This window comes from Melanostigma gelatinosum, assembly GCF_949748355.1.
Source record: "Melanostigma gelatinosum genome assembly, chromosome: 8".
In the NCBI taxonomy this organism is placed as follows: domain Eukaryota; kingdom Metazoa; phylum Chordata; class Actinopteri; order Perciformes; family Zoarcidae; genus Melanostigma; species Melanostigma gelatinosum.
In genome coordinates, this window is record NC_136641.1 from 9,711,603 (window position 1) to 9,735,949 (window position 24,347).

Genomic DNA, 24,347 nt, shown 5'->3' on the forward strand with positions numbered 1-24,347 from the left:
ACCGTAGGCTGCGTGGTATGTTGAACGAAGGATGAACGGCACGTCCAGTTCACTCAGTTGAACTGACTATGTGTCGTTGCAAGGACATGGGAAAGGATGCTTTGGATTCGAAGTTTCTACAGAGAGAGAGAGAAAAGTCCCAAAGTAGATATTCAGCTTTTGAAAAATCCTCCAACACCTCTGAAGGACCATACTGGTGGCTTTGCATGTTTTTGCCCATTGATTCTAAAAACACACACACACTGCCCATTATTCTCTAAAGCAGAACAGATGTGTTTAGATACCTTCCAGGCAGACATTGGCTTCCATTAAATCCAGTAGGCTTTGAAATCCATCTTACAGAAACATCTCAAAAGATTTTTGATTGACAAGCAATGTCAGTGGAAAGTCAACGCATGAAGACAAACAAGCAAAGCTTGAGCAGAGACTGTACTTAAAACAGCATAACAGCGAAACTAAGACGTAAAGTAGAAGGTAAAAGAGAATATTCTCTGTGTGTTTTTTAGGAAATAATCATCAGTGATAGTTAAAGGCTTTTGAGAAGGTAATGTTTACTGTAGGTTGTGAATAGCAGTAAATAGCACTGATGAGTATTATACATCCTTTTCCCCTATAATGGATATGAACCAACACTTCACCAACAGTGTGACTTTTGCTGGTTTCTTTAGATTGCTGGTCTCTGACCGCAAAATGACTGACCGTGACCACAACGACGAAAGGAAGAGAGAAGCAGAGCGACAGCTTTGATGAGGTTACAGAACTACTTTCCCAGGATGCTGCAGCTGTACAGACACACTGCGGGAGATGTTCCCATTATGTTCTCCTCAAGGTTCAGAAATGTTAGCTGGTAATGTACACAGACAAATCTGGAACTGCCAAGCAACAGAGAGCTTAGTATAGGTGTGAGGGAAAAGTGAACAGAAATGAAGCCACAGGCGATCTGGTGTGTTTCATAAGGTCAGAAGAATTCCTATTGTGAGTGTTGGTTCAGTTTGCCTGAAGTCCCACATGAATACAGTGTATAGATTTAGGTAATAATGTTTATTAATACGTAGGACAAAACAAACATCTGCACATCAACTCTAATAAACAAATTTAGGTTTTTGCTTCATAGGTTTCTGGGAAAATAAATGTTTAGCTGCTATTAGATGAGGTACAATCCAGTAACTACAAAACAAATTCTTCCTCCTGACATCAATATTGAATAGTTTTAAAGAGACTCAGCGTCATAACCATGGACATCATTATATTATGACATTTTGGCAAACCACAGATATTTGAATTGGTAATATTTCAAATATTTCTTGCAAGTGGAGACTGAAATGTTCGAGGCTCTGTATCTATTGGACAAATAATTAGTTTTTACTGTAACTTTGGTCATGTCTGTTAAATCAGCATACTGAACCGTGTGCAATGTCAAGACGCTTTTAAAAAGATGTTTCATGAGTGTCTGATAAGACATGGACAAGTATCGAAGTATGAACTGAACCAAGAGACTCTGTACAGATCATGCATGTTTTTCAACCTATGGTTCACCACCCTAAATGGGCCATTGGTGACATTGAGTAGGTTCCAGCTCACCTAGAGAAGTGGAGTAATATATTATATATATGGGCCCGTAGCTCCAACTGGTCATGAAATCTGGCTGTAAATTATGAAGCAGGCCCGATGTATAATAAAGAAGCCTTTATTCCACAAAGTTGGAACTTGAGAAAGTGGTGAACAGGACCGGTGTCGAGTGGACTCTGGCGTGTGGGATTTTACCAACTTCAGTGACTTTGCGAGGCAGTAAATTGTGATTTGTTCTTAATGTTAAATCAACACAACTTGTTCCCCCTCTATTTGACTTTCTTCTCGGTGGTATTTATTTGTTTAGTCTGGAGTAAAACTGCTTGTTTTAGAAGTTGGGAGGACAGACTTTTTGGGGAATACCTCAAGCTCCCAAATCAACCGACTCAACCTTGATGTCTCAACAACTGGATGCTTATTTAACGCTTGTGTTGCTCTGTCTTTGTATATATGTACTGTATGTTTGTGTACCCTTACATTGAAGTCTGCACAGTGCTTTTCTTTTTTTTGTTTTTCAAAATGTTCAATTGTTAACATCTGCTTCTGTTGATGCACCTTCCCACTCCCACCTGTTGAAATCAGGATCAGTCGTGCCAGCCATCATGGTTATTTTTTTTTTTTTGAGAATCTGGCCCATTCCACAATTTTTTCGGCTCAAAGGAGCGTTACCTGAAATTTGATGGCTTGTCTTTCTGTTTATCTGACAGTTTAAGTTGTTTCCCAGAACAACGGATACAAAACAAATGCTGAAACAGAACAGTGCTGTAGGTTAGAGAGAGGATGGACAGGGGGAAGGAGAAAGCCAGACACACTAAAGTAAAACGTAGGTTTATTTTATATGGTTTACTGTTACATGCATGGATTCGTCCAATAATAATAGCCTCTCATATTTTCATAAATTTAACTTCATCCCACAATGATGTTGCTGAGCATGCAATTCCGGCGATAGTAGAGTAAATATATCCTGCTGGGTCTTGTAGGATCCCAATCTCTTTGTATTGGTTGTATGTATTTCTGCATTTTTGGATGTGTGTGCTTGTACAGTATGCATCTGTGTGTGTGTGTGTGTGTGTGTGTGTGTGCGTGTGTGTGCGTGCGTGTTTGATATGAGTGGGATCACAGTGAGCTCAATCTAAGGTTCAGAGGCCAAGCCAGTACATCTATCAAATGGGTAACACAGCAATGGATGGTAGACACTTTTGATGCTGTTAGAAAAATAAACCAGACCGACACAGAGCAGAGGGAGCCCGCAGGACATTAATATGGGCTTGGCTACTTGGCTTTGGCCACATGAAAGAGCTCACCAGCGCTGAGCTGTTTGAGTAGAGAAAGAGAGAGGTTATATGGGAGTGTGTTGAATGTTGAAAGTGTACAAGTGTTCGGGACAGCCACTCCTCAAACATTTTAAAGGGTGTGAGGGTGAATGTGACGCTGGCAGTATGATCCAAAGGAAATCAGGATTCGGTGTCTTCTCGAACGGAGTTAGTTTGTGAGCGTTCACAAACAACATTGTATGAGTCGTAGCCACTGACATACTGTCTGGGCTGTTGAATGCTAACACCATGATCATTGTTACATTTTTCTTGTCATATCTTGTTCCTCAAAATTTCAAGTCCACAGTGAAAACACAATTGAGTACGGAGGATCAACGTCCTCAAAACTCCCTCCCTGCTAGCTTCTGCTGCACACTAGCATCTTTAACTCAATGAGTTTCTTCATATCAGCCTTCCTGAAAAACATGATCCTGGTGTTTTCTGTTCAAGATAAAAGGCTAGTGTATTAAACATGAACACTGCGTTACTTTAACCAAGATAATGGCAGATACTTTGTTACATAGACAAAGCCTCATGAAAGCAGTGTAGTAATAATAAAACAATACACTAGGTAATGTACCGCTGCAAATACAATTCAAGCCTCAAGGAACAGTTTAACAGCTCAGCACAAAGACTGATAACTGGAAATGCAACTAGCTTGTCATGCAGTTGCTTTAAAATGGACATAAAAAACCTCAGGCACATTTAACTTTTCAGAAAGACGGATACAAGAAACCTTCTAGCCATTACTGCAGAGGCTACAGCAAGGGAAAACAGAGGGATTACAGTTCTCTATATGCAGCCATATGACTGACCAGCTTTCAGGCACCATCCTGTTGGCAAATGAAAAACTGTGCAAAACTGTTGACACATTCTGCGAGCCAGAATGATCCCCCTCAGGCAAACATAGCCAAATGTGACGCTTGTTTTCGGGCATAAAAGCTCATTTTGCTGGCGAGAAGATGACAACTTTGATTTCATTTTGAGTATGCTGCCTGAGTAATAGTTTCTAATTTTTTTCTGAGCTCTCACACAAATATGCATCAAATTCAACAACCTAAAGAATATGAAAATAATAAAGCTTGTTGGGTCTTCAGCTTGTGGATGTCGTGTGTGTCTGTGTGTGTGTGTGTATATGAGTGTGCAATGTGTGTATATGTGTGTCCAACACCACACGATTAGGAGGCAGAACTCCTACAAGACATTTTCAATGATGGAGCATTGCGAGCATTGTGTTTCCCTCAAAGACATTGGCGCAGAGCATTACAGCGGCCTCTTGTGTTTTACTCTTTATTACTGTAATTACATCTCAGTGTCAATATTCATCCCCTGTGATTATCCTGAACGATTTCTTGGCAGACAGAATGAAATAGTCTTCAACTGATTTCCTCTCATGCGCCGGGACTTTGTTTTTCTCTTTTTGTAGATATGTATAAAGGTCTGCTTTCAATTGAGTATGTTTGTGTTTTGTGGTTTACTGTACCAATAAGAAATATATACAGATACTGAACAACACAGAAACATGTATATACAGTGGATATAACACAGGTGAAGATATACGCCCATTTTAAGGTAACGGGAACACACTGGTTCTTATTTTCAGGTGATTATATACAAAAGAAAACACACTTATTAATATGATGTTTCATTTAGTTCTCCCTAAATGCTACAGACTGTTTCTTTAAATCTCGGTTGGATTATTTATGTATTGTCATCAAGGTTGAAAGCCCATCAACAAACACAAGCCTGAAAATGACCCTATATGATCCTATCCTCTGAAGTGCTACTCTCTGGAATTTACTATCAGAATTAGTCTAAAAGCTACTCAGCCAAATTCACAAATATTTCAATTACCTTTTTTATACATTTTGCTGTTCTGTTCTGCTGAGTCACGAGGCTTTATGCTTTTAAACGATGTAAAGTTTGTCAAGGTTGAACATTCAACTAATTTAATCCCATATAATGTAAACCCTCTCATCCTGTATCCAGACCCCAAGGATGCTCTGTTTATAAAAAGGCAACATCAGCAAAATATACCAGCTGACACATTAAACGTGTATTTTTTAAGCCGCATATGCACAAACGGGTTTAGAAACAAATCCTTGCACAGTTATTTTACAGGGATTCATTCCATTCCATTCCAGCGGCGTTATTCCTCAGGCACAGGGTCCTTTGTTCACTCCAAAACGGTAACATACCATACAACACCAAACCACCATGCATGCCTTCCAAAGTGACCACATATAGTACTTTCACATTTAATGTTCAACAACTGGTATGTTCTGCTGAGCAATCTTCTGGGAGACAGATGCGTTCCAATCGAGCTGGATAACAAACCTTCCCTTCAGTTGTTGAACTGTTTCCAAACTCTTGTGGTGGTATCGAGGGGGGTCAGCAGCACATCATTGTTTTCTGCTGTTTGTTTATAATGCCATCCATGCACGCTACTTTTGAAACTCGACTGGCTCCGGTCAACTATGTGCAACTGCGGCTTTCCATTTAATTTACTGCTTCACTTTGTAAGCTCTTGAGTCATGGACAGGAATCTCCTTGAGGAAATTATTAGACTCAGCTCCAGTTTAAGAAACAGGATATCACAGCAAAACAGAAAACCATGCATTAAAGATAAAGGAGTGTATTGCAGTGCTGTATTTTGTGAGGAATGAGACATTATTTCCTCACTGCATCTTTAAAGCCTCTACTGTCTGACAAAGTATAGATGTGATACCATAATTACAGTATCTTGTACAGACTTTCATCTGTATAGCCAAAGGATAACAGCCAGCCTTGCAAACATCACATTTCAATAAATACACTTTTTAATTAATCGGTGTCAATTTACCCTTTGAGGCCATAATGAATAGGCTCGGAGAGGATTTTTAGAAAACGCTCTTGTTGTTTTGGTACGTGACAATGGAAACTTGTTCTCATTGCTGATTAGTTGCCATTCATCTTTTCACATGTTTATCACAGACACTTTAACAGGAACATTTAGATGTTTGTGTTTGTACTGAGAGGTCATTGTGGTTTCTCTTCACTGACCCGGCCACATACATGACCAGTGCTGTGATAGTTTGGTTACCTTCAGAGCTGCTACATGTTCTCTTGACTCTAGGGACGGCAGTGTCGGTGGGTCAGTTCGCCACCTTGGTCTAGACTCTAGACTGACATATCTGAACAAATGCTGGATCGATTGCCATGACATTTGGTACAGACATTCATGGTCTCCAGCGGATGAATTATGATGGCATTGGTGATACCTTGACCTTTACCTTTTCCTCCAGCTCCTTCATCAGGTCAACATTTTTCTTTGTCCATTACTTTAGTTTTCAACCGAATACAGAAACAGAAAGGACAAGGATGCCAAGTTCCGCCTGATTCTCACTGAGAGCAGGATCCACAGGCTGACCCGCTACAAGACCAGGAGAGTACTGGCCCCCAACTGGAAGTATGAGTCCTCTACAGCTTCTGCTCTGCTGTTATAATCACGACACTTTTTTGGATTAATAAAAAGATTTAAATTGAAAAAAAATAAAATAATATTAAATAATATCCCTCACTACACTGCTATTTTGAATGTAATGCATTGGCCAAAAAATAAACAAAATGCACAATAAACACAGGTAAAGATGAATTTTCAAGTTTTCTATAGATATCACAATAATATCATCATTGTGAATTATTTTGGCCATGATAATCACATAGTGAGTACAGCCCTACTCTGACGTCAGCCGCGGGGCATTAGGGCATACATGCAGCTGGGAACAATTACAAATCAAAGCTTGTTTAACATTTCTACACCAAACTTGCACCTCATGAAAATGGTGGAGCGGTCATTCAAACCACAAATTGCTATAGCAAAGAAACCAAGAGAGGTCTGGCAGTGTCACTGACGACTTGACGGCAATCCACACCCACAATTCCAACAGTTGCCTTCAGACCTGTATTCCTGTGACAAAATGATAGATTCACAACAACTAGATTTTACAGGCGCGGTGACTCAGAATTGATTTATTTTTATTGGGATTTTCCGTTCCCTCCAAAGGACTCAATAAAAACCTACTGCATGGTTGGAATATGCACCAAACAACACTTCATCATAGGAAATAACCAGTCAGGAGGAGACGCTTTTGGCATTTGTCACACAAAGTGACTCATTATGACTTTTTTCCTCATTGCTCAGTCGACCAGAAAGTCTCCTTTTCACCATTTTGCTCATAAAAGTGCCTTTTTGGTGTAATGAGAGTTGTGTGCACTTCACCACAGTATCCCTTTCAGTGTAGTTCTCATGCTGGATGAAAGTGTCAGCTCATGCTTCAGATTTAATTTGACTGCCTCTGACGTTTTTCTGTGAATGGAGGCTGAAAATGCACATATTTCCACGGACGTCTCTATTTGATGATGTCCTTTCCTCTGACTTGTAACCACTTGATCTTCTGATTGAGCATTCTTGATGAATACATTTTCTCTTACACCAGCCCCGTCAACATTTCAAAAAGTCATTGAAATTTCTTTTGAAAACCCACAATTTCCCCCATGACACAATAATAATAAAATGTAATTATCTTAAAACATAAATGCTGAAGATTTTGGAAACACATGTTGTACACTGTCCTAGTGCTTACACCACGTAAATGTTCACAAAACAGATCCCTGAGTGACATTTTACCACTGATACATGCCACTTTGTGTGAAGAAAACTGGTTACGCTGAAATGTTAACCTATTGCATTTAAAACAAAAAAGATTGCTTTGGAGTTCAGAGTGGGGTCCCTTCCTTCTGCATTATAACCCTTTGTCTGCAGTTTGAGGGAAACTTTCTGGTGTCATCATGTTAATAATGAGTATGTGAATGCAACATTAGTTCTGGTCTCTGTGAGGTTAATCTGTCTCATTTGGGGGGGGGGGGAGCAGGTTCATCTCAGGTTCATCTCCCCTGAACTGGGATACAATTAATATTTTCAATTTATGGGAATATGATTTATGGGCCCTCACTGTCATTTTCGTTGCAAATGTGCAACATGCAGGGTCCAGCTTTTATTATGGAAAAACACATCTGTTTGACGACACGTGCTTTCAATTTGCTTTGTATGCCTCATTTTCCTAAATGTTTCCTTTCTTGTGGCAGTTACTTGTCTGTTAAAGAAGGTTCTCTCTGACAGTGATCTCTGATGAAAGCCATGGTGGTTATTGGGTGTTATATTGGGGAGCTCTGGAAGCCATTGGCTTATTTCAGAGGTCTTAGGTAAATGTCTGAAGCTTTGAGGTTTGGAACAAAAGGAGAGGGAACTAATGAGATAAAACAGCCAAATCACCACCGAGACAGAGAACAGCTGGCCTGGATGATGGAGCTGATTCGAAATGTTAAAGGATCTTTCGATGTGGTGGCAGTGTAGTCTCGAATCGCCTCTCCTCCTGTGTACCAGTGTTTGTCATTTCTGGCCACACTCAAGGGTTTAAATAGCCACAGATGCTGGCCCGACTTCCATTGTGGAGGGAAACAGGCGAAACCGAGGTCTTCTCATTATTTAAACCACCTCTCCAGTCTGTTCACCATCAATTTAAATAATTGCAAACACATTTCTTAAATTCATCAATGGTTTATGAGGCAAAACAAGAAGCGGTTTTTCAGCTAACTCGAACAGACATTTGCCCTGATTGTCCTTTTGCAAACAGGAAACTTATTTTAATGAGGACTGGAAGTGATAAGATGATACTGTGAGCATGATGTCACAAGAAGGGATAACAAGAACACTATTTCTAAAATTAAAAACTGTGAGAAATTGTTTGTTGCTGACAAAAGTAATGTGCGAGTCGTTCTATGCAGCTTTTGCTTTAAATCTAAATTCTGTTATCAGTGAATTTTTGTTTTGAATGGTCATCATACATCCTAAAAACCATGCACCCGATCACTAAGCATTGGAGTTGAGCACAATATTGCTATGTGTTGTGATGTGCTGTATCATTAGTGAAACAATTAGTTGTCTGAGAGAGTGCAATACAGTATGCAATCAACACTTTGCTCTCTTGGTTTTCTGATGTTCAGATGAAATACTGACATTTTACTACAAATGCAAAATGACTGTTGGAGGCCAGTAACTGCAAATTACATCAGCACAAAGCAGGACACGCTGATTCGTGGGTCTTGACATGCTTTAAAAGCTTTACAAAAGATATAGCTTCTACTCAAATTGTGCTTATATATCCTAAAGAGACACGGAATATCTCAACACGGTCAACAAGCATTCATATTTAATTTTTTGTTTGAGAAAATGAATGTGTTGATTGTTTACTGCCCTGACCAGGAGGTCAGAAGTCAGACCATCAGGACGCCCTGCTTCTATACATTTTTTATTTTGAAATCACCAATATACTACTTCTAATCTAGAGGAAGTTATTTCCTGAGGGTTTGTGGTGTTTGTCTCCATCTGTAGGATGACGGAAATGCAGGATGAAGCGTGATGGTAGATAGAGACAAATAAACCCACAGTCAACATGCGGGAGTTAAATGTTGCTCAGCATGCACTGCTCTGGGAGTATTTTTGTCTTTTTTAACATCCGAATTAACAACAATTAATTTATTTTACTTATTTCAATAAATATTTTAATCCGTGACATACTTCTGTGTCAATCGAACAGCGCTGTCATTAACATTCAAAGAAGAAGATTGTATCTATTTTAGATTATCATTATTGTAGCTTGAAACGATTTTAATTTTGCAAGGCGGAACTCTTCTGTTGAGATTGGTGGGGAAGGATTTTCTTATCGGACTCGGTTGTTGCTTACATTTTTTGAACAGGAACTACACTGGTGAGTGTTTTCTTCGTTAAATTAAGCGATGGGGTACCATTGTCTGACTTTATCAATATATAAGTAAATATAATTTACATTTAATGACCATTTGTCGTGTAACAGTGTGAGACAAGAAAAGACGAGCTGTGGAAGCATTGTGATTTAAAGGCCTGGACAGCTAACGTTAGCCGTGCTGCGCTAACGTCATTCAACAACATTACGTTAAACAGCGAGCTAAAGTTAGCTGGGAGGCTAATGACTAGAAGACATCAACTTCCTCAACGTTGGCAGGCAGTTATTTATGTCTTCGTCATTTCTTTGTTCCTGTTTGTCTGTTATTAAACGTAGTAATTGTCCACGGACGTCTGATCAACCTCCACAGGCGTTGTTTGCTTAAAGTCACGAGAATGCTATGCAAGCTAGCACTAACACTAAGTTAGTTAAGTGTATAAGCTAATGCGAAGCAACCTAATATTACGTCATTTCACATTGAACCACACAGTGGGCCCAAATAACAGCTGCTGTTATGAATAAATACTCTTGCCCACGATTGAAATAATAGGATCCAAAGGTGTATGATGATTACAGTCTTCACATAAACACAGCTAAGGCTGGGGTTAAGAAATCTAGATAGCTTCCAGATATCTCTGGATGGATGGAAGGATAAACTAGTGGCATGTCAAATCTTGCACTGCGGCATTTAAATGTTCAATCTGTTCAGCTCCCAGTCCTCACCACAGTCCCTCCTCAGAATGTTTATTCATTATATTTAACACTTCCCTTGCTACATGCAGGAGACCAAGAGACTTTGAATATAATTACGCGTTTGTAAGCAGAGGGGCTGGGAAGGCTTTAAAGATATGATGTAAACTGAGAGGTTATACAGTGGTAGCTCCCCCTTTTTACATCTCTGATTGCATTTTCAGGCCATAGTTTGCTATGTGGAAAATCAGTGAGCAGGACTACTTCAACTTGAATTTTTAAATGTTATACTTCAATGTGACTATTTCATTTAGTTGATCAAACTAAAGCAGACATGACCATCTCGTTATTGCGGTCTTACCTAGAATATAATATTGACCATAATATGATATTTACTAACTAATGAGTAGCAACAGAAAACTGTTCTGATCAGACTATATTTTATTTTGGTAAAGTCCTTATGTTAACACTTATCCATCCTATTCCCCAATCAGAGGTATGAAAAAAACATTGTATCAGTGTTAAAATATGATATCGAAACTGGTTAGTAATAATGATACCTATCCCCAGCAAGCCATAGTACATGATACAACCCTGTAATTGAATCATAAATTAAATATGAATTTTAAAAAGTCTCTAACATCCTTTCTTCCTTCATCAGCAGGTGGACGGATGAGTCTCTCCCCTGTGATTGGCACAGAAGTGCCAGAAACGGCTAACGGGGTTGTGCCACCCGTCTCTTCAGAGAACGGCTCTTACGCTCCAGTCTCGGTGAAATGTGGGGGGAGCAGAGTGCCCTGTCCTGGGGAGGCATCGGAGGATAGAGCCCTTGGACACAGAGAGAACCACGTAGATGCGGAAAACAGAGTTTACGATGGCGACGGCCACTTGGCCACAGAGGCGTACAATAATGGGAGAACATCTACTAGGTTGTCGCTGCACACCTCTCGTGTGACAGATGCCTCACTCCCCGCTGCCTCCTGCACGGGAGACTTTGAAGAGTGGGAATCAGGCTCCAAAGACACAGACATTCACGAGGCCTCTAACAATGTTGAGCCTCCCGATGCAGCTCTGTTGTGGGACCCAGCGCAGCAAGCACACTCCAAAAAGTCATCTCGGCGAGGAGGCCCTGCCGCTACAGGCAGATGGGAGACGGAGACTTTAGACGGAGACACTGACAGTCGAGACGAGGAGGAAGATGGAGAGAAGGAGAAACAGGATGAGGAGGACGATGAGAAAAATGAAAAAAAGTGGATTAATCAGCGTGCAGGAGGGAGAACAGAGGTGGCGGTGAGTGGGCTGTAGGATTATATTCATCTTTATTTGATTATGTGTGATTATGCTTCTATATAGAGTCAACGCCGAGACTTCAGTGTGCTTCAAATGAACTACAACACATCGACCATCTACCTCTCGCGACCAAGTTGGTCAAACTTTTTCCAAATGGCCAAATTTGAGTGTGAGACGAGAAGTTAATCAATTAGAAGAGACGGCCAATGAACAGGAAGACAATAGCTCCTGGGCTGGTTTCACAGTGATTTTTGCCAGTGTGATTTGATAAGCAGTAATTTAACTTCTCTTATTCACTTCCTCTTTTCTCCATTCTCTGTTCACCGCCTCACCCTTCTCTTTTTTTTTTTTTTAAGTCTTCACGACACTACTCCTCCTCAGCCCCCGGTCCCAGCACCTCGTCCTCTTCCTCTCCTCCACCTCCTCTTCTTCCCTCAGACAATATCCCCTGCCCTCCCCACGTCATGGCCCAGGTCTGGGTACGCAACGTCCGGGGGATGCAGGACAGCAAGAGCCTGGATGAAATCAGCCAAGCTTGTGGAGGTAGATATCCGTCCAACAGGTTTGATTTTATGTTAACTGCAGTTTGGCTCGTTCCCGATCTCTTCATTTGTATGAACGCAAAAAACTCTTTTAGCTACGCAATAACGTGCAGAAATATAGTGGAAATTGTGACGACATTAAGTATGGCTTCCATCTCTTGATAAGTCAGTAATTACTGGGAATACTTTACAACTTTATTCAGCTGATTTTGGTGTATTCTCCACAGGTGGTTTGGGGGCTCGGGTAGGGGGCAGAGGGGGCCAGTCAGAGGGGCGGAGGGCCACAATCTCCTCAGCTCTGGAGCTCGATGGGACAGTCAGCCAGGAGGGTGACCTGACTCACTTCATCACCAAGAACCTGGAGCAGAAAATCAAAATGAGCTCCAAGCCCAGTCTGGACTGCAGTGACTGTGAGTATGGACCCCAAGCAACCGTCACAAGATTCTTATCAAACTGATGAAGGGAATTTTCCTAATTATTGTAATTCATAACCCAATTAGGAGAATTCCACTTCAAGGAGCAGTATAAAACATTCAGAGCATTAATAGAGCAGCAAAACACTATAATCAATGTAAAGATATAGTGGAGTAATGTCCACCTGAGCAGACAATCTGAGCTTCTCCTTGAGTTGTTGACATGGACAGGCCGCGTGCTCTTAGTCTATGTTCATGCACGTGTGTGTGCGCACCACTGGCTAGCTCACGCCCGCCGCGCTCACTGCTCTCATACGGCTGATTTGTAAGCATCACAGAACGTGTGACTATATTTCATTTACAGTATGTCTGTGTTTATCTGTCGGTGTGCTTTATGGTTATGTTGCATTTGACTTGCAGAAGTGTGCATACAGTATATGTTCACATGTAGAGGCAACCCAGTGGCCCGAAAAAATGTTTGCATCGTATGCTTCTGGGAGATACATTGAATATTGATGTTCTACAAATGCGTTTCGTCATCAGTCTTGTATGACATGGACCTTTCTTGAAAGTCCTGTGCTTATTTGACCCATCCACCTCCCCTCCCACTACCTTGTTACACTTGTTTTTATATCTAGCTCTCAATCGTCACTTGCTCCGCTCGAATTCAGCGTATTTCTTGGTTCGAGTCCAATGCCGACAGTTTTTCCTGCCGACTGGGCTGATGGAGGATGTGCGTAGTGCAGGTTACTTTTATAACTGCGACGTGTTTGAGGGTCAGGAGGCCCTAACAGAGGATGTGTTTGTGTTTTCCTCTGCACAGGGAGGTGTCAGAAATTACATTTCAGCAGGTTAATAGCATTTTTACGAGCAGCGGTGCTGGTGCTGGGTGTCTGACTTAAAGTCAGATTCACAGCCAGCTTTTCCCCCGCAGAGGCCAACAAGCCCAGTCAGCCCCGACTCATCATTTATGCATAACTTTGGTCATGTCTAACCCAAAATAAGTAATGGAGAATCAATGCACTATCTTAAGCAAATGAATTGCTGTATCTGATGTCCTATGATGGAGGTTTACATGAATCATCTGTTCTTATTTAGTGATTTGAGACTGATATGTCTCATTATGTAGCAATCCATCCTATTTCTGTTTTGATTTTTCATTTAACAGCTTCTGTTCTTGATCATACAGTGCAGGGTTTCCCATTAATTATTAATTCAGTGAATAGTGAATATAGGACATACATATGTAAACACCTTTTTGCTGTCTGCTCAGTCATCGGCGTAGCAGTTAACACACCAAAAAGCATCACAATGTTGCAACGTGTTGAACAGCTGTCAGACGGCTCATCACGCGCCATGTTTGTACATCGTGATGGTCATTGTTAAATGCAGCTGGTTGTCCTGTGTAGTGCGGTACAATTGGTTCGAGAAACATTCACCCAATCAGCTTCATCATTTTTCGATTCCTCTCGATGAGATTTTCAGATGAATAATTCATTTGTGACGGACGCTGTCCATTTCCTAACTTGTAAATCAGCCTCGCCGCGTGTTTTAACGAGCAGCAGAGACTCAACCCCGCAGCAATTGAAACGGATAGTTTTCCCAAATGGTCACTCAGAAATGAAATCATCTCTATAACATCAGCAGGTTGACAAAGTTAAGCCTGTCCATTCGCGGCCATCTGTCTTGTCAAATTGTCCAGGAAAAGGAGGCCTGAACCGCTGCCCTTCACCCAGAGGGGGGAAACCCATCTGTGTTCGAGTGTCTGCTGAACTGGCCACTCAATTTAAACACGGGAACACAGTCGATATGCCCTCTGTGGCAGCTCATTCCCTCTACCTGCTGATTCAATTAGGATAGATGACTCAGACTCCGTTTGGACTGGAGGGATTTATAGCTGAGGTCCTGCTGCAGCCTGACGGGAATCAATTTCAGAGACGGAAACCTCATTTGTTTTACTTCACGACTCAAAGCGTACGTGTTCTTTTAATTATGTGCCGTGATGTGCTGGCAGTCTTTTTGTAAGAGCAGCTGTTCCTTCAACTGAGAATAATTCTGCAGTTGCTCTTGCGTGTAATTTGTGTGATGTTTTGTCTTATTCGCTTGAGAAACGATTTCCTTGATGTCGTCGTCATTAGCTCGTGCTTGCACACGTGTTGTGCCTGTTTGCATCACTCGCTGCCTTTCTCTGACTGCGTGCGTTTGTCCTGGAAGAAGTCATAGATTTGGGCTCTTTGTGTTCTGGGAATTTTCACAATTTTCTTTTTTTTTCATCGATTATACTATTTATCGAAAAATCAAATGAACACAAACATTAGTTAGAGCCCTACTTGTGTATATTATTCATCGAATTTCATAATTATTTCTTACCAGCGGACTGCTCAGGTCCCATCTTCCGCAGCCGGGGTTTGTCACGGAGACCAGCAGACATCCCGCCCATTGATCCAGCCGTCCTATTGGATCTTCAGAGACACACCCAGGAAGTGGCGCACAGTGTGGAGATGATGATGCGGAGCCTCAATGGCACTATCCAGAATGTGAGTCTGAAACTCTGTCCGTTCATGATGCATCGTGTGTTCAGCTCCATCGTTCTGTTTCGTCCTCTGGTATCGTCTCTCACACTCGCACACATCTGTTATATATTTCTCATATCTGTTTTTCATGTTGGTCTTTCTGTCCGTGATTCTTCCAGATGACAGCTCTGAGTGTGGGCTACATCCAGACCTACAGAGACTCAGTTGACAGCTTGGGAGAGTCTGTGGATATGAGTATAAAGGTGACACTGTGTGTGTGTGTGTGTGTGTGTGTGCGCGTGTGTGTGCGTGTGTGTGTGCACGTGTGTGTGTGTGTGACTCTGACAGAAACATGTTCTCTGGTGGTTGTTGTAATTCTGGGAAATGTAGGAAATTATAAGTTAGGGGTCCACCAGAACGTGAATTACAAACGTTCACTACAAATTTAAGTTGTGCTGTCTTTTCTACATCCTCTTGGACACATACAGTATATTACCTTCATTTGTTGGATAATCTGTCACAATAATCAATGTCATTGAAGAAGAACAATGTAGTTTGTTATCTTGAAACCTGACTGTTACACTTTATAGAAAAACTATATCAGTAAACTAGAAAGTAAAAGCATTTTTCAGTCACAAAATCAAATCAGCTTTGTTATAAAAAAGACTGTGCAGCGCTGTCATCGTTTTTATTCTTTCCACATTCCCCTCATTTTCTCCACTTCTGATTCGGCTGAGGTTTGTATTAAAGCATCAGCTTTATTCATTGGCTGGCGTGTATTTTTGCTCCCACAGGGCATGTACACACTGATGGCTCGCTGCGAGGAGTTGGATCGTTCCATGCAGCCCATACACACCCTGGCGGCCCAGATCCGTGACATCAAACGCACCCTCGACGCTTTGGAGGCGATCTGCAAGTAGCCCCCCCCCCCCCCCCCCCCCCCACCGGTCCGATTTGAATACACGCCCCCAGCTGCAAAGATCCAACATCAAGCACATCCTGAACGAGGCTGTCTGCAAGTAAACCCACCTTTCTGCAGGTAGAGCGCACACACACTGCAGCCAAGATTAAGTGCACCTCTGGATTCCAGGTACCATTGCGACTGGGCACGCTGGAGGATTGGCTCTCATAGTCCCGCCGCTTGTTCATAATTTGAAGATGTTTGTTTCGTGAGATTCCAAATGAATTTGCGATTGATTTGCGCTCGGGGCCGAGCTTTCTCTTACTCTTCTTTTTTGTTTTTAAAAGCCTCGAAGGAAGTTGTCGTGAAACGAAATCTCAGAAATGAACCCGTTTTGGAGACACTCGGTCAAGTGCCCTGAACACACACACACACACACACACACAGACACACACACACACACACACACACACACACACACACACACAGATCCTTGAAGATGTGTTTACAGCGAGAGGAGGAATATGGTGTTATTATCCGTCCAGCCCGCTTTGTTCAGATTGCACTAACCTTTCCTCCCCACATGGGGGCGATGTTTCTCTCCGTGTGTCTCTTCGCTGATGGAGAGGCCGGTATGAACTGCTCAGAAGACAGTGACTTTTGCACAGGAACAGAAAGCCTATTTTTTAACCTTATGCAACAAAGATCCGATTCTTTACACTGCAGGCTTAATGAGGGGAGGTGGAGCATCATTTCTCATGTCTGTCTGTCTTATTTTAATGTTTATTTATTCAGTGTTCTCAGCATGCTTGCTTATCGACTACGCTGCTACTCGGTGTCACTGGGAACTAACCAGTACAGCCAGAGTTTTGTCCCACTGAACGTTCCCTCTGGAGCATTTGGAGTTTAAGCTCAAGTGCTGCCTGAGGGTAGTTGTCGAAGGTAATGAAAGTGTTTCACTTTTTCTACTCGGATTATGTCATGTTGTTTATCAATTAAAAACTTGTAAACTTTATAAATCACAGGTCTGCTTCTGTGATTTAAAGCCACCCTGCCAGGTGTCCAACAACCTCACTCCTCCTTTTGTGCAATCCGAGATGTTTTCGTGCAAAAAATATCTTTGTGCATATCACAACATTCCCAATGGCATTAAATATTTTAAAGGCTTTGTACTTATTTGACTTTTAAATGTCATCAAACCGAAGAAACAATTGATACATATTGCCAACCTGAAGACTTTCATGAAATCTGAACCTATTGAAAATGTAATTTAAATTCCAGACATGCAAGTAGCCAACCAACTGACTAGAGTGTCATTAATCCTGTGAATGAAATTCAGACCAGTTATGGTTTGCTTCTGCCTGTACTGACCAATCACGAAGAAGAAGCAGAAGCAGCTACGTTTCCGTGCAGCATGTCCTCGCTTTTGTTTTCTTCAACATTTAAAGGATCGGACGACTTGTTCCCACAAAGAGTCAACGTCACTGGAGTTGGGATTCCGTCTTCGCGTGTGAACTAACGTGGACTTGTGTGGCTACTGAACGAGTGCCGCGTCGCTTGGCTGTTACTTTACCGACCTGAAGCCATTCGCTCTCCTGGAGCGTTGTACTTGATTTAATGGAGAGACTGTGGTACGTCTGTCATTGCACTGGTGGGTGGCCTTGTAGGAGATCATTGTGCTATTACTTTTACATATACCTGTTACTGATGGCAGCAAACATGGAATTTGGTGGATTTTGGGATATTCATCTTAAAATCTTTTATCAAAGCAATATTGGAAGCAAAGTAGGTACTTATTTTAGCCGTGGTTCATGTTCACCACAAAAAGCTCAGATTGCATTCTTTGTCAAATCTGCTCTTTGTCTCATCGTCGCTCTCCTCAACCTTGTTGGCAAAGAGGAAGAGCCGCATCTTCACAAAGCTTACATTCAAGAATGGGATGATCCTGATTATACTGACATGTACTCCATCATGTCTGTGCTTGTAAAGGTGTTGATGCGCTTTTGCAGATGAAGGTTGAGTCCAGAGAGAGGACATGTGGGAGTTTTAGTAGATTTCCAGGGTGAGAGGATCCTTTGAAATGGGGAAATATGAGAGAAAATGCCCTTGTTCATAATGTAAATGTATGATTAATTCATTTTCTGTTGTACAATCAGATGATGCACCTGTGTAGATATGATCTCTTTCTGTAACAAAAAAACAAACAGTTTAGATACCCGTCGTCTTGAGTGTATATTTTAATGAAAAATAACAAATAAATTTACATGAGCTGCAAGAACAAATGTTTCCATTTTATTTCAAAGTGTGCTGCCTCAAGGAGCACTGAAAGTATGTGAAAGAAACCGGTATAAACAACTGGCTTACAAAAAAATGTATACATATATGCAGGTTTTCTATTACAGATGGAAGTTTTGCGTTTTTTCTGAATTTAAAGGTTTGTCCTTTGAGTTAACAGTTACTGCATTTATAACATTCTAACCACAATAACTACATGCTGGGGAGACCAATAGGTCCTTTTCACTGCAGATATTTTGAATTGTCACAGCGGCGTTATTAATAATAACAGTAACGATGGCTCTGTTTTGATGTCTCTAAGCTGTGACAGTGAGCCAGCATGCTCAATACCAGGACCCTGAAACTCAAGCAGCTAAATGGGATTCAGACATCATTCATTGTATTGTTCATACTTGTGCTTTTCCCTCTGTGATATTTCAAAAAGGCCCGTGTTTAATTTTTGCAGAGGATGCTCTATAGAGCTGCAGTTCAGCAGATTGGCCTCTTGAAGACGTCAACAATCCACAATGTAAATCCTGGATGTTTGAAGGCCAAAGTTGACACATTCTGTTTGTCTGAAATTGCATGAAACATGTGACTCTCAAACTGCTGCTTAACTACTAAAAGATTTATGAAAATGACAATCTCTGTCAGGCAGATTAACTGACGGGTTCACTCTGTTTACAAGTACACAGACGGTCTCCCTCACCTTTCTACTATCTAGCACAGCAGATCGTTTTGGTTTAATTTTAAGGATTCAAAATGTTAGCCTCTGACCTTTCCGCTGTCACTCCAATCCAATGACTGTGAATAGAGTTTAAATTATTTGGGGTGAACCAGCCTTTTAACCCAGCACGTCTACTTAATGGAAAGAGAAACTCATAATTACCATTTCACATAGGACTGAAATGTATCAACAAAATGTGCAAAGAGAATAAAACCATGCGCAGGTTTTACAGACTGCTTGTATATATGTGTGGTGACGGTGACTTTCTGATCAGTCTTTCTTGTCTGTCGCATCTCTTTTCGCCTAAAGGTTTAAATTCAGCCTGTCTGAACGGAAAAAAAGTGACGTGTTTGTACCACTACTGTCTCTCGGCACATTCAGTGATAGGTTTGAAGTTCCAGCTGTGAACATCGGTTTTTATTTTTTAACAAAGCAGCACTCCTGCAGCTAGCAGAGATTCTGTGTTTTGCTCAAGGGCACTTCAGAAGGGCTCATATTGCAGTTGAAGCCCAGACCTTCCAGGTGAAGGATGGTTTGTTCTTATTTTAAGGTTCCAGGCAAAGACTTCCAGCAACAGCAGAACAGTCGGGTTAGGGGCACTCAGTGAATTTGTTCCACCGTCTGTAGTTACTTCCAGTGAAGGCGTTGGGCTTCCGGTCCCAGGTGAACTGCTTCCTCTCAACTCGATCCCAGAGGCACCTTTTGTTGTAGAAGTTACTGTAATCCCCAATATATCTCCAGTATTTGTTTTTACTGCACCCCCAACAGATGCGCCGTCTTTGGGGGACTGCTGGTCTGAGACGTCTCCGTCCACAGTCTTGTACCACTGGCATTGGAAGTCCTTCTTCCAGATCTCAGCTGGGTCAGGTTCTGCTGGTTTGGTGTTGGTCTCCGGCTGATCCGTGGCTTTTGCTGCCTCTTCCTGGTGGATAGAAAAATAAGCAAACATTGCTGCTGTGATATTCACAGGGAATAGTGAAGGTTTTATGATATCAGTCTGAAAACTAAAGATCAAAGAGTATACGGCTCAAAATCAGATGGAAATAACAAACTTTTCATAATGTTCTGCAGTTGCCGCAATATTCATACTTGTGTCTTACATTTTATGACAGCTGAATAGTGTTGAGTGCTCCCAGAGAACACAATGTTCCAGCATATCTGTCTCTGTTGTGTCTCGGCTCCTGTACTCTGCTTTCTTTCTGTCTAAAGACAGAAGATCCTCAGGCAACTGGACTCCCTGCTGTTGTCTTGGTTATCTTTATCAGTCGTGACTCAAAATCAGTTGTTCGGCTTCCAACTCCACACGGAAAGAACATAAGTTGAGAACTTTTGACAATTGCCTTTCAACATGTGCACACAGGCTTCAATGAATCAACTCTTGAGTATCAGAGAAGGGAGGAAGTCAAAGAGGCAATCAGCTTTTCTTTAGGAGCTTTCATCTTTTTTAAGACATTGTAGTAGAATCTTATATCTCAGCATCACGTGTGCTTGTTAACCTTTCTACAAAGAGTAAAGTCAGTAAGACACGCTGTACTTTACGCCCAGTTGTTTATTGCAGACACCAAGCTAACACTTTAGTTATGTCAATTTATTTCAATGCAACACAGACCAAAGTTGTTGTTGTTGCTGCGCTGAGAGCAAACAAGCTTCGTGTTAACGCGGGTACCAACGACAACATCGAGATGCATGACTTTGCACGTGGGATTACGTGATTTCATTCAAGGATCTTGGAGTGTTTGACCTACTGTCGCCGGTCAGTTGTGTAGTGTGAAAAACATGACGACTTCCAGACTCCAAATTACAAGTCAACAAGTTGTGTCGTGAGGAACAGTTCGGCGATCTGACAACTTTGACAGTTCTGTGGTGTGAACTTTGCTTTAGACTGCAGCAGTTCTAGCTTTGCGTAGCTAATTAACTGGAAACTGAAGAAGCTTCATCTGTCGTAAGACCATAAGGTCACCAAGTCTGTTTTACATCTGAACAATATGTCTCATGTCATCATCTATGTTTGGCTCATTGTAGGAGTGGGATTCAGTGTGAACAGGATTAATGACATCTGGAACACGATACATGAACGGAGCTTTATAAATCCAGCACAGATGCATCTTTAAATCTGCTTCAAATGACATTCCCTCACCTTCTCCGTCACCTTCTCCACCACTTCGGTCGGCAGTGGGAGGTGGAGGTAGACGGAGCTCTCTGGATTTTTACGCACGCATCGGCCCTTTCCCTGGCACAGAGAGGCTGAGCAGAGTCGAGTTGCCGTGGTTACGTTGACGGAGTAGGGTCCCAGGACCTTGCGGACAAACTCTGCCAGGTATTGACACTCTCTCTGGGAGGAGCAGACAGGTTTGGGAAGAAAATGTTTGCCAACACAAAGCCCTCTTTGAAGTTTTCATTAGTGAGATGGAAAAAGTGAAATGGTAAAAACGTGTGTTTATAAAGTGAACTCTTGACATGTAGAAGTGTCGGTGTATAAATGTGCAGACTAATAGTCGTGGGCGTATGCACTTTATGTAAATGTATGGCCGTATACCGCCGTCTCAGTCTCGCTCTTCCCCCAGATGACAACTCCAGCTGTTCCCATGGCAGCACTCTCTTCTATGGCGCTAACCAGGTCTGCCTGTTAACAAGACATTATACAAAGAGGGTTTGCTTCTTGTCTCTGTACTCCTCAGTACGATACATTATAAACACCATTATACCTGTCACATGAGCCCTCTGTTTATTTGAACAAATCCAACACCTGATGATGTGGACCAAACACACCTTTAGATCAGACACAGTGCCAGTCAGAGATGATACTCGTAGTGCTTCTCTGATTTGACTGGACAAGTGAAGCCTGGCTCCAGAGGTCCCACACTATAAATAAAAAGGGGACAGATTGTACACATTTTTACCTGTAAACCAGCTACATCACATTCATTCATTATTTACACAAAAGTACAGCACAGTAGTGTTACCCACCTGCAGCTTCTCCAGGGTGAGGAGAGGGTAGAGGGCGGAGCATCGCTTCCAGAGCCACAGGAGCTCGTCGTTGAGGGCCATGTCCGTAGCAGGGCACTGGCCGGTGTAATTGGCCAACATGGTTTGGGCGGGATCGCCATTGTAGCAGCTGGGGTAAGGAGAGACGCCCCATAATGCTTTGGGCCTTAACCTTTTGACCTCCCGTAGAGTTTCCATCATTACTGACTGGGCTGCTGCCTCGAAGTCCACCTGTGACGAGATCAATACATCCTCTCTCAGTGGAGTACAGACATTTTTATAGAAATGATGATACAAATGTGTCAACTGTTTTTGTAGCTATTTAATCATTTAAATAATTCTGGACAATTTGCAAATCAGTAAGCAGAACAGTGTTATGGCAGTGTTGGCCTGCCGTCATTTTGCAGATATTAAAAGGAATAGTTTGACAGTTTGACACTGGAAAAATACCCTTTTCCTGCTTTCTTGTTAAGAGTTAGATGTGAAGATCGATAACCACTCTCATGTCTTTCCATTCAATTTGAAGCTGGGGACAGTTCTCATAGATTAGCATCTTTGAGGCTCACTAATTTCTACTCTTCATCTGTTTTTTTTAATCCGTCACCGTCGGTTGCCTGGCAACGTCACGGAGAATATAATTGTTTTGGTTTTTTTTACGGATTAATCAAACATATACCATGTTAATTAGCTTAACTTTGGTTACCGTTTAGTCTGGATTTGGCTTCGTGGCCGCTGCTTTAGTATAAAATGTTCCATTCAAACCTCAAATCAACAGCCTTTGTCTTCCTTCTTATCACATGATCACCAATTCAGCTTTATTCACATTTACCCAGGGCTTCTGTTTGCATACTGTTCTAATCTTTCCAAACCGACTGAATGTAGTTCACAGAATCAGAGTGAAGTTGTTTTCACCCTTCATTGTACCTTTGACACCATGTTTCTGCTGAGTGAATTATGCAAAAGAAGCTCACTTTATAATTACATGCTGTGACTCTTCTTCCATCTCTTCCTCACTCGCTGCTGTAATGATCCATTATCCGCTCCTTCCTCCCCACTCCCTCTTTAAAGTGTGCTCACATCATAATAAAATATAATTGCTGACATGATAGCAATACCAAATGGTATCACAATGATGTTGTTAGTGTTCAAGGCCCACTGAATATTTACATCAAAGATTTTGTCTTCACGACAGAAGAAACACTTTTGGAAGCACTTTTTATCAGTTATCACTCTTTCCTCACACTTTATCATCTTTTCTTACCTGTGACCACTTTTCCACCTCCTCCGGGGTCCAGCTAGGAAAGAAAGTCTTCAGCAGGTTTCTCGATGCCTCCGGATACATCGCCTGCCTCTCTTGGTTCCGTGACCACTGGGGGACCCACTCTGCCCAGCGCAGCACCCCCAGCCCAAGGTACCTCGGGGCAGGTAAAGCTGCCTCCAAGTCCTGCTGTGTCTTCTGGAGGTGGTTGTCCAGCCGTGTGTGCTGTGGTAGAACCCCATCGACCGGTGTGTCTTTGTCTGTAAAATAAGGGTAGTTCCCCAGCGTGTCCTCATAAAAGACGGCCACGCGGCCCTCCCGTTCCATCCCGAAAGATCTAGGATCTGGCCGACCGGAGCAGGAAGAGTCCGGGATGCCCCAGAAGATGATGAAAGGTTGTCCAGACAGGAGAGGGGGGCAAGCTGGCTGCGGTGGACCAGCAATACCCAGGTCAGCAAAGGCAGCAAGCAGAAGAAGGAGGGGCAGTAAAACTGGAGGCTGGACTTGAAGGATAGCTGATGAAAAAGTGTCCCGAGTCTTTAGAGTGTGAGGTGTGAGTTTTGGTTCAGGCTTTGGGTCTGGACGGGACCGTGGCTCGGCCCACGCCATTGGAGCAGCTACCTGTCAGGCCCTCACAGCCAATCATGTTCCTGTTAAACACAAAGCAGACGTCGAACCTCCTTCAGTCCGTCGGGTGATATGGTTATGATCAAATAATGAGCAGAAGGCGATGAAGGACAGCAGGATTATTCCTGCATGACTTTATTTTTATCATCACATACATACTCGCATAAAATTCGACCTTTACATTCAACCCATCCGACGCGTTTAGGAGCAGTCGGCTGCTTTGAAGCGCCTGGGGAGCAACTTGGGGTTCAGAGTCAGACACTTCACATAGCCGAAGGAGCCGGGGATCAAAACGGCAACCCGCTCAACCCACCCTGAGCCACAGCTGCCCCAAAACTCTCAACGATGTAAACAAAGCTAACATGAAGAGATCCGCGCGTACAAATCACAAACAAACACACTTTCTATCCTGAGTAATTGGGAGATTGTGTCCTGACAGACC

At 42.2% G+C, this 24,347-nt stretch overlaps 2 protein-coding genes across 2 annotated transcripts; one reads left to right on the forward strand and one right to left on the reverse strand.

Moving 5' to 3' along the window:
- Positions 1 to 9,582: 9,582 nt before the first annotated feature.
- Positions 9,583 to 17,959, forward strand: borcs6 (BLOC-1 related complex subunit 6). Its single transcript, XM_079274339.1, has 7 exons — positions 9,583 to 9,691; positions 11,037 to 11,665; positions 12,022 to 12,208; positions 12,435 to 12,617; positions 14,994 to 15,157; positions 15,313 to 15,396; positions 15,928 to 17,959. Exons 2-7 carry the CDS (start codon positions 11,048 to 11,050, stop codon positions 16,051 to 16,053), a joined length of 1,362 nt encoding a protein of 453 aa, XP_079130465.1. The 5' UTR covers positions 9,583 to 9,691; positions 11,037 to 11,047; the 3' UTR covers positions 16,054 to 17,959.
- A 1,557-nt stretch (positions 17,960 to 19,516) lies between these two features.
- LOC306780644 (hyaluronidase-2) lies at positions 19,517 to 23,887 on the reverse strand (the record flags this gene model as incomplete). The annotated part of the gene is made up of 6 exons (XM_079273079.1): positions 19,517 to 19,957; positions 21,173 to 21,367; positions 21,572 to 21,658; positions 21,748 to 21,897; positions 22,003 to 22,251; positions 23,282 to 23,887. 6 exons carry the CDS (start codon positions 23,885 to 23,887, stop codon positions 19,517 to 19,519), a joined length of 1,728 nt encoding a protein of 575 aa, XP_079129205.1.
- Between the last annotated feature and the right edge of the window lie 460 nt (positions 23,888 to 24,347).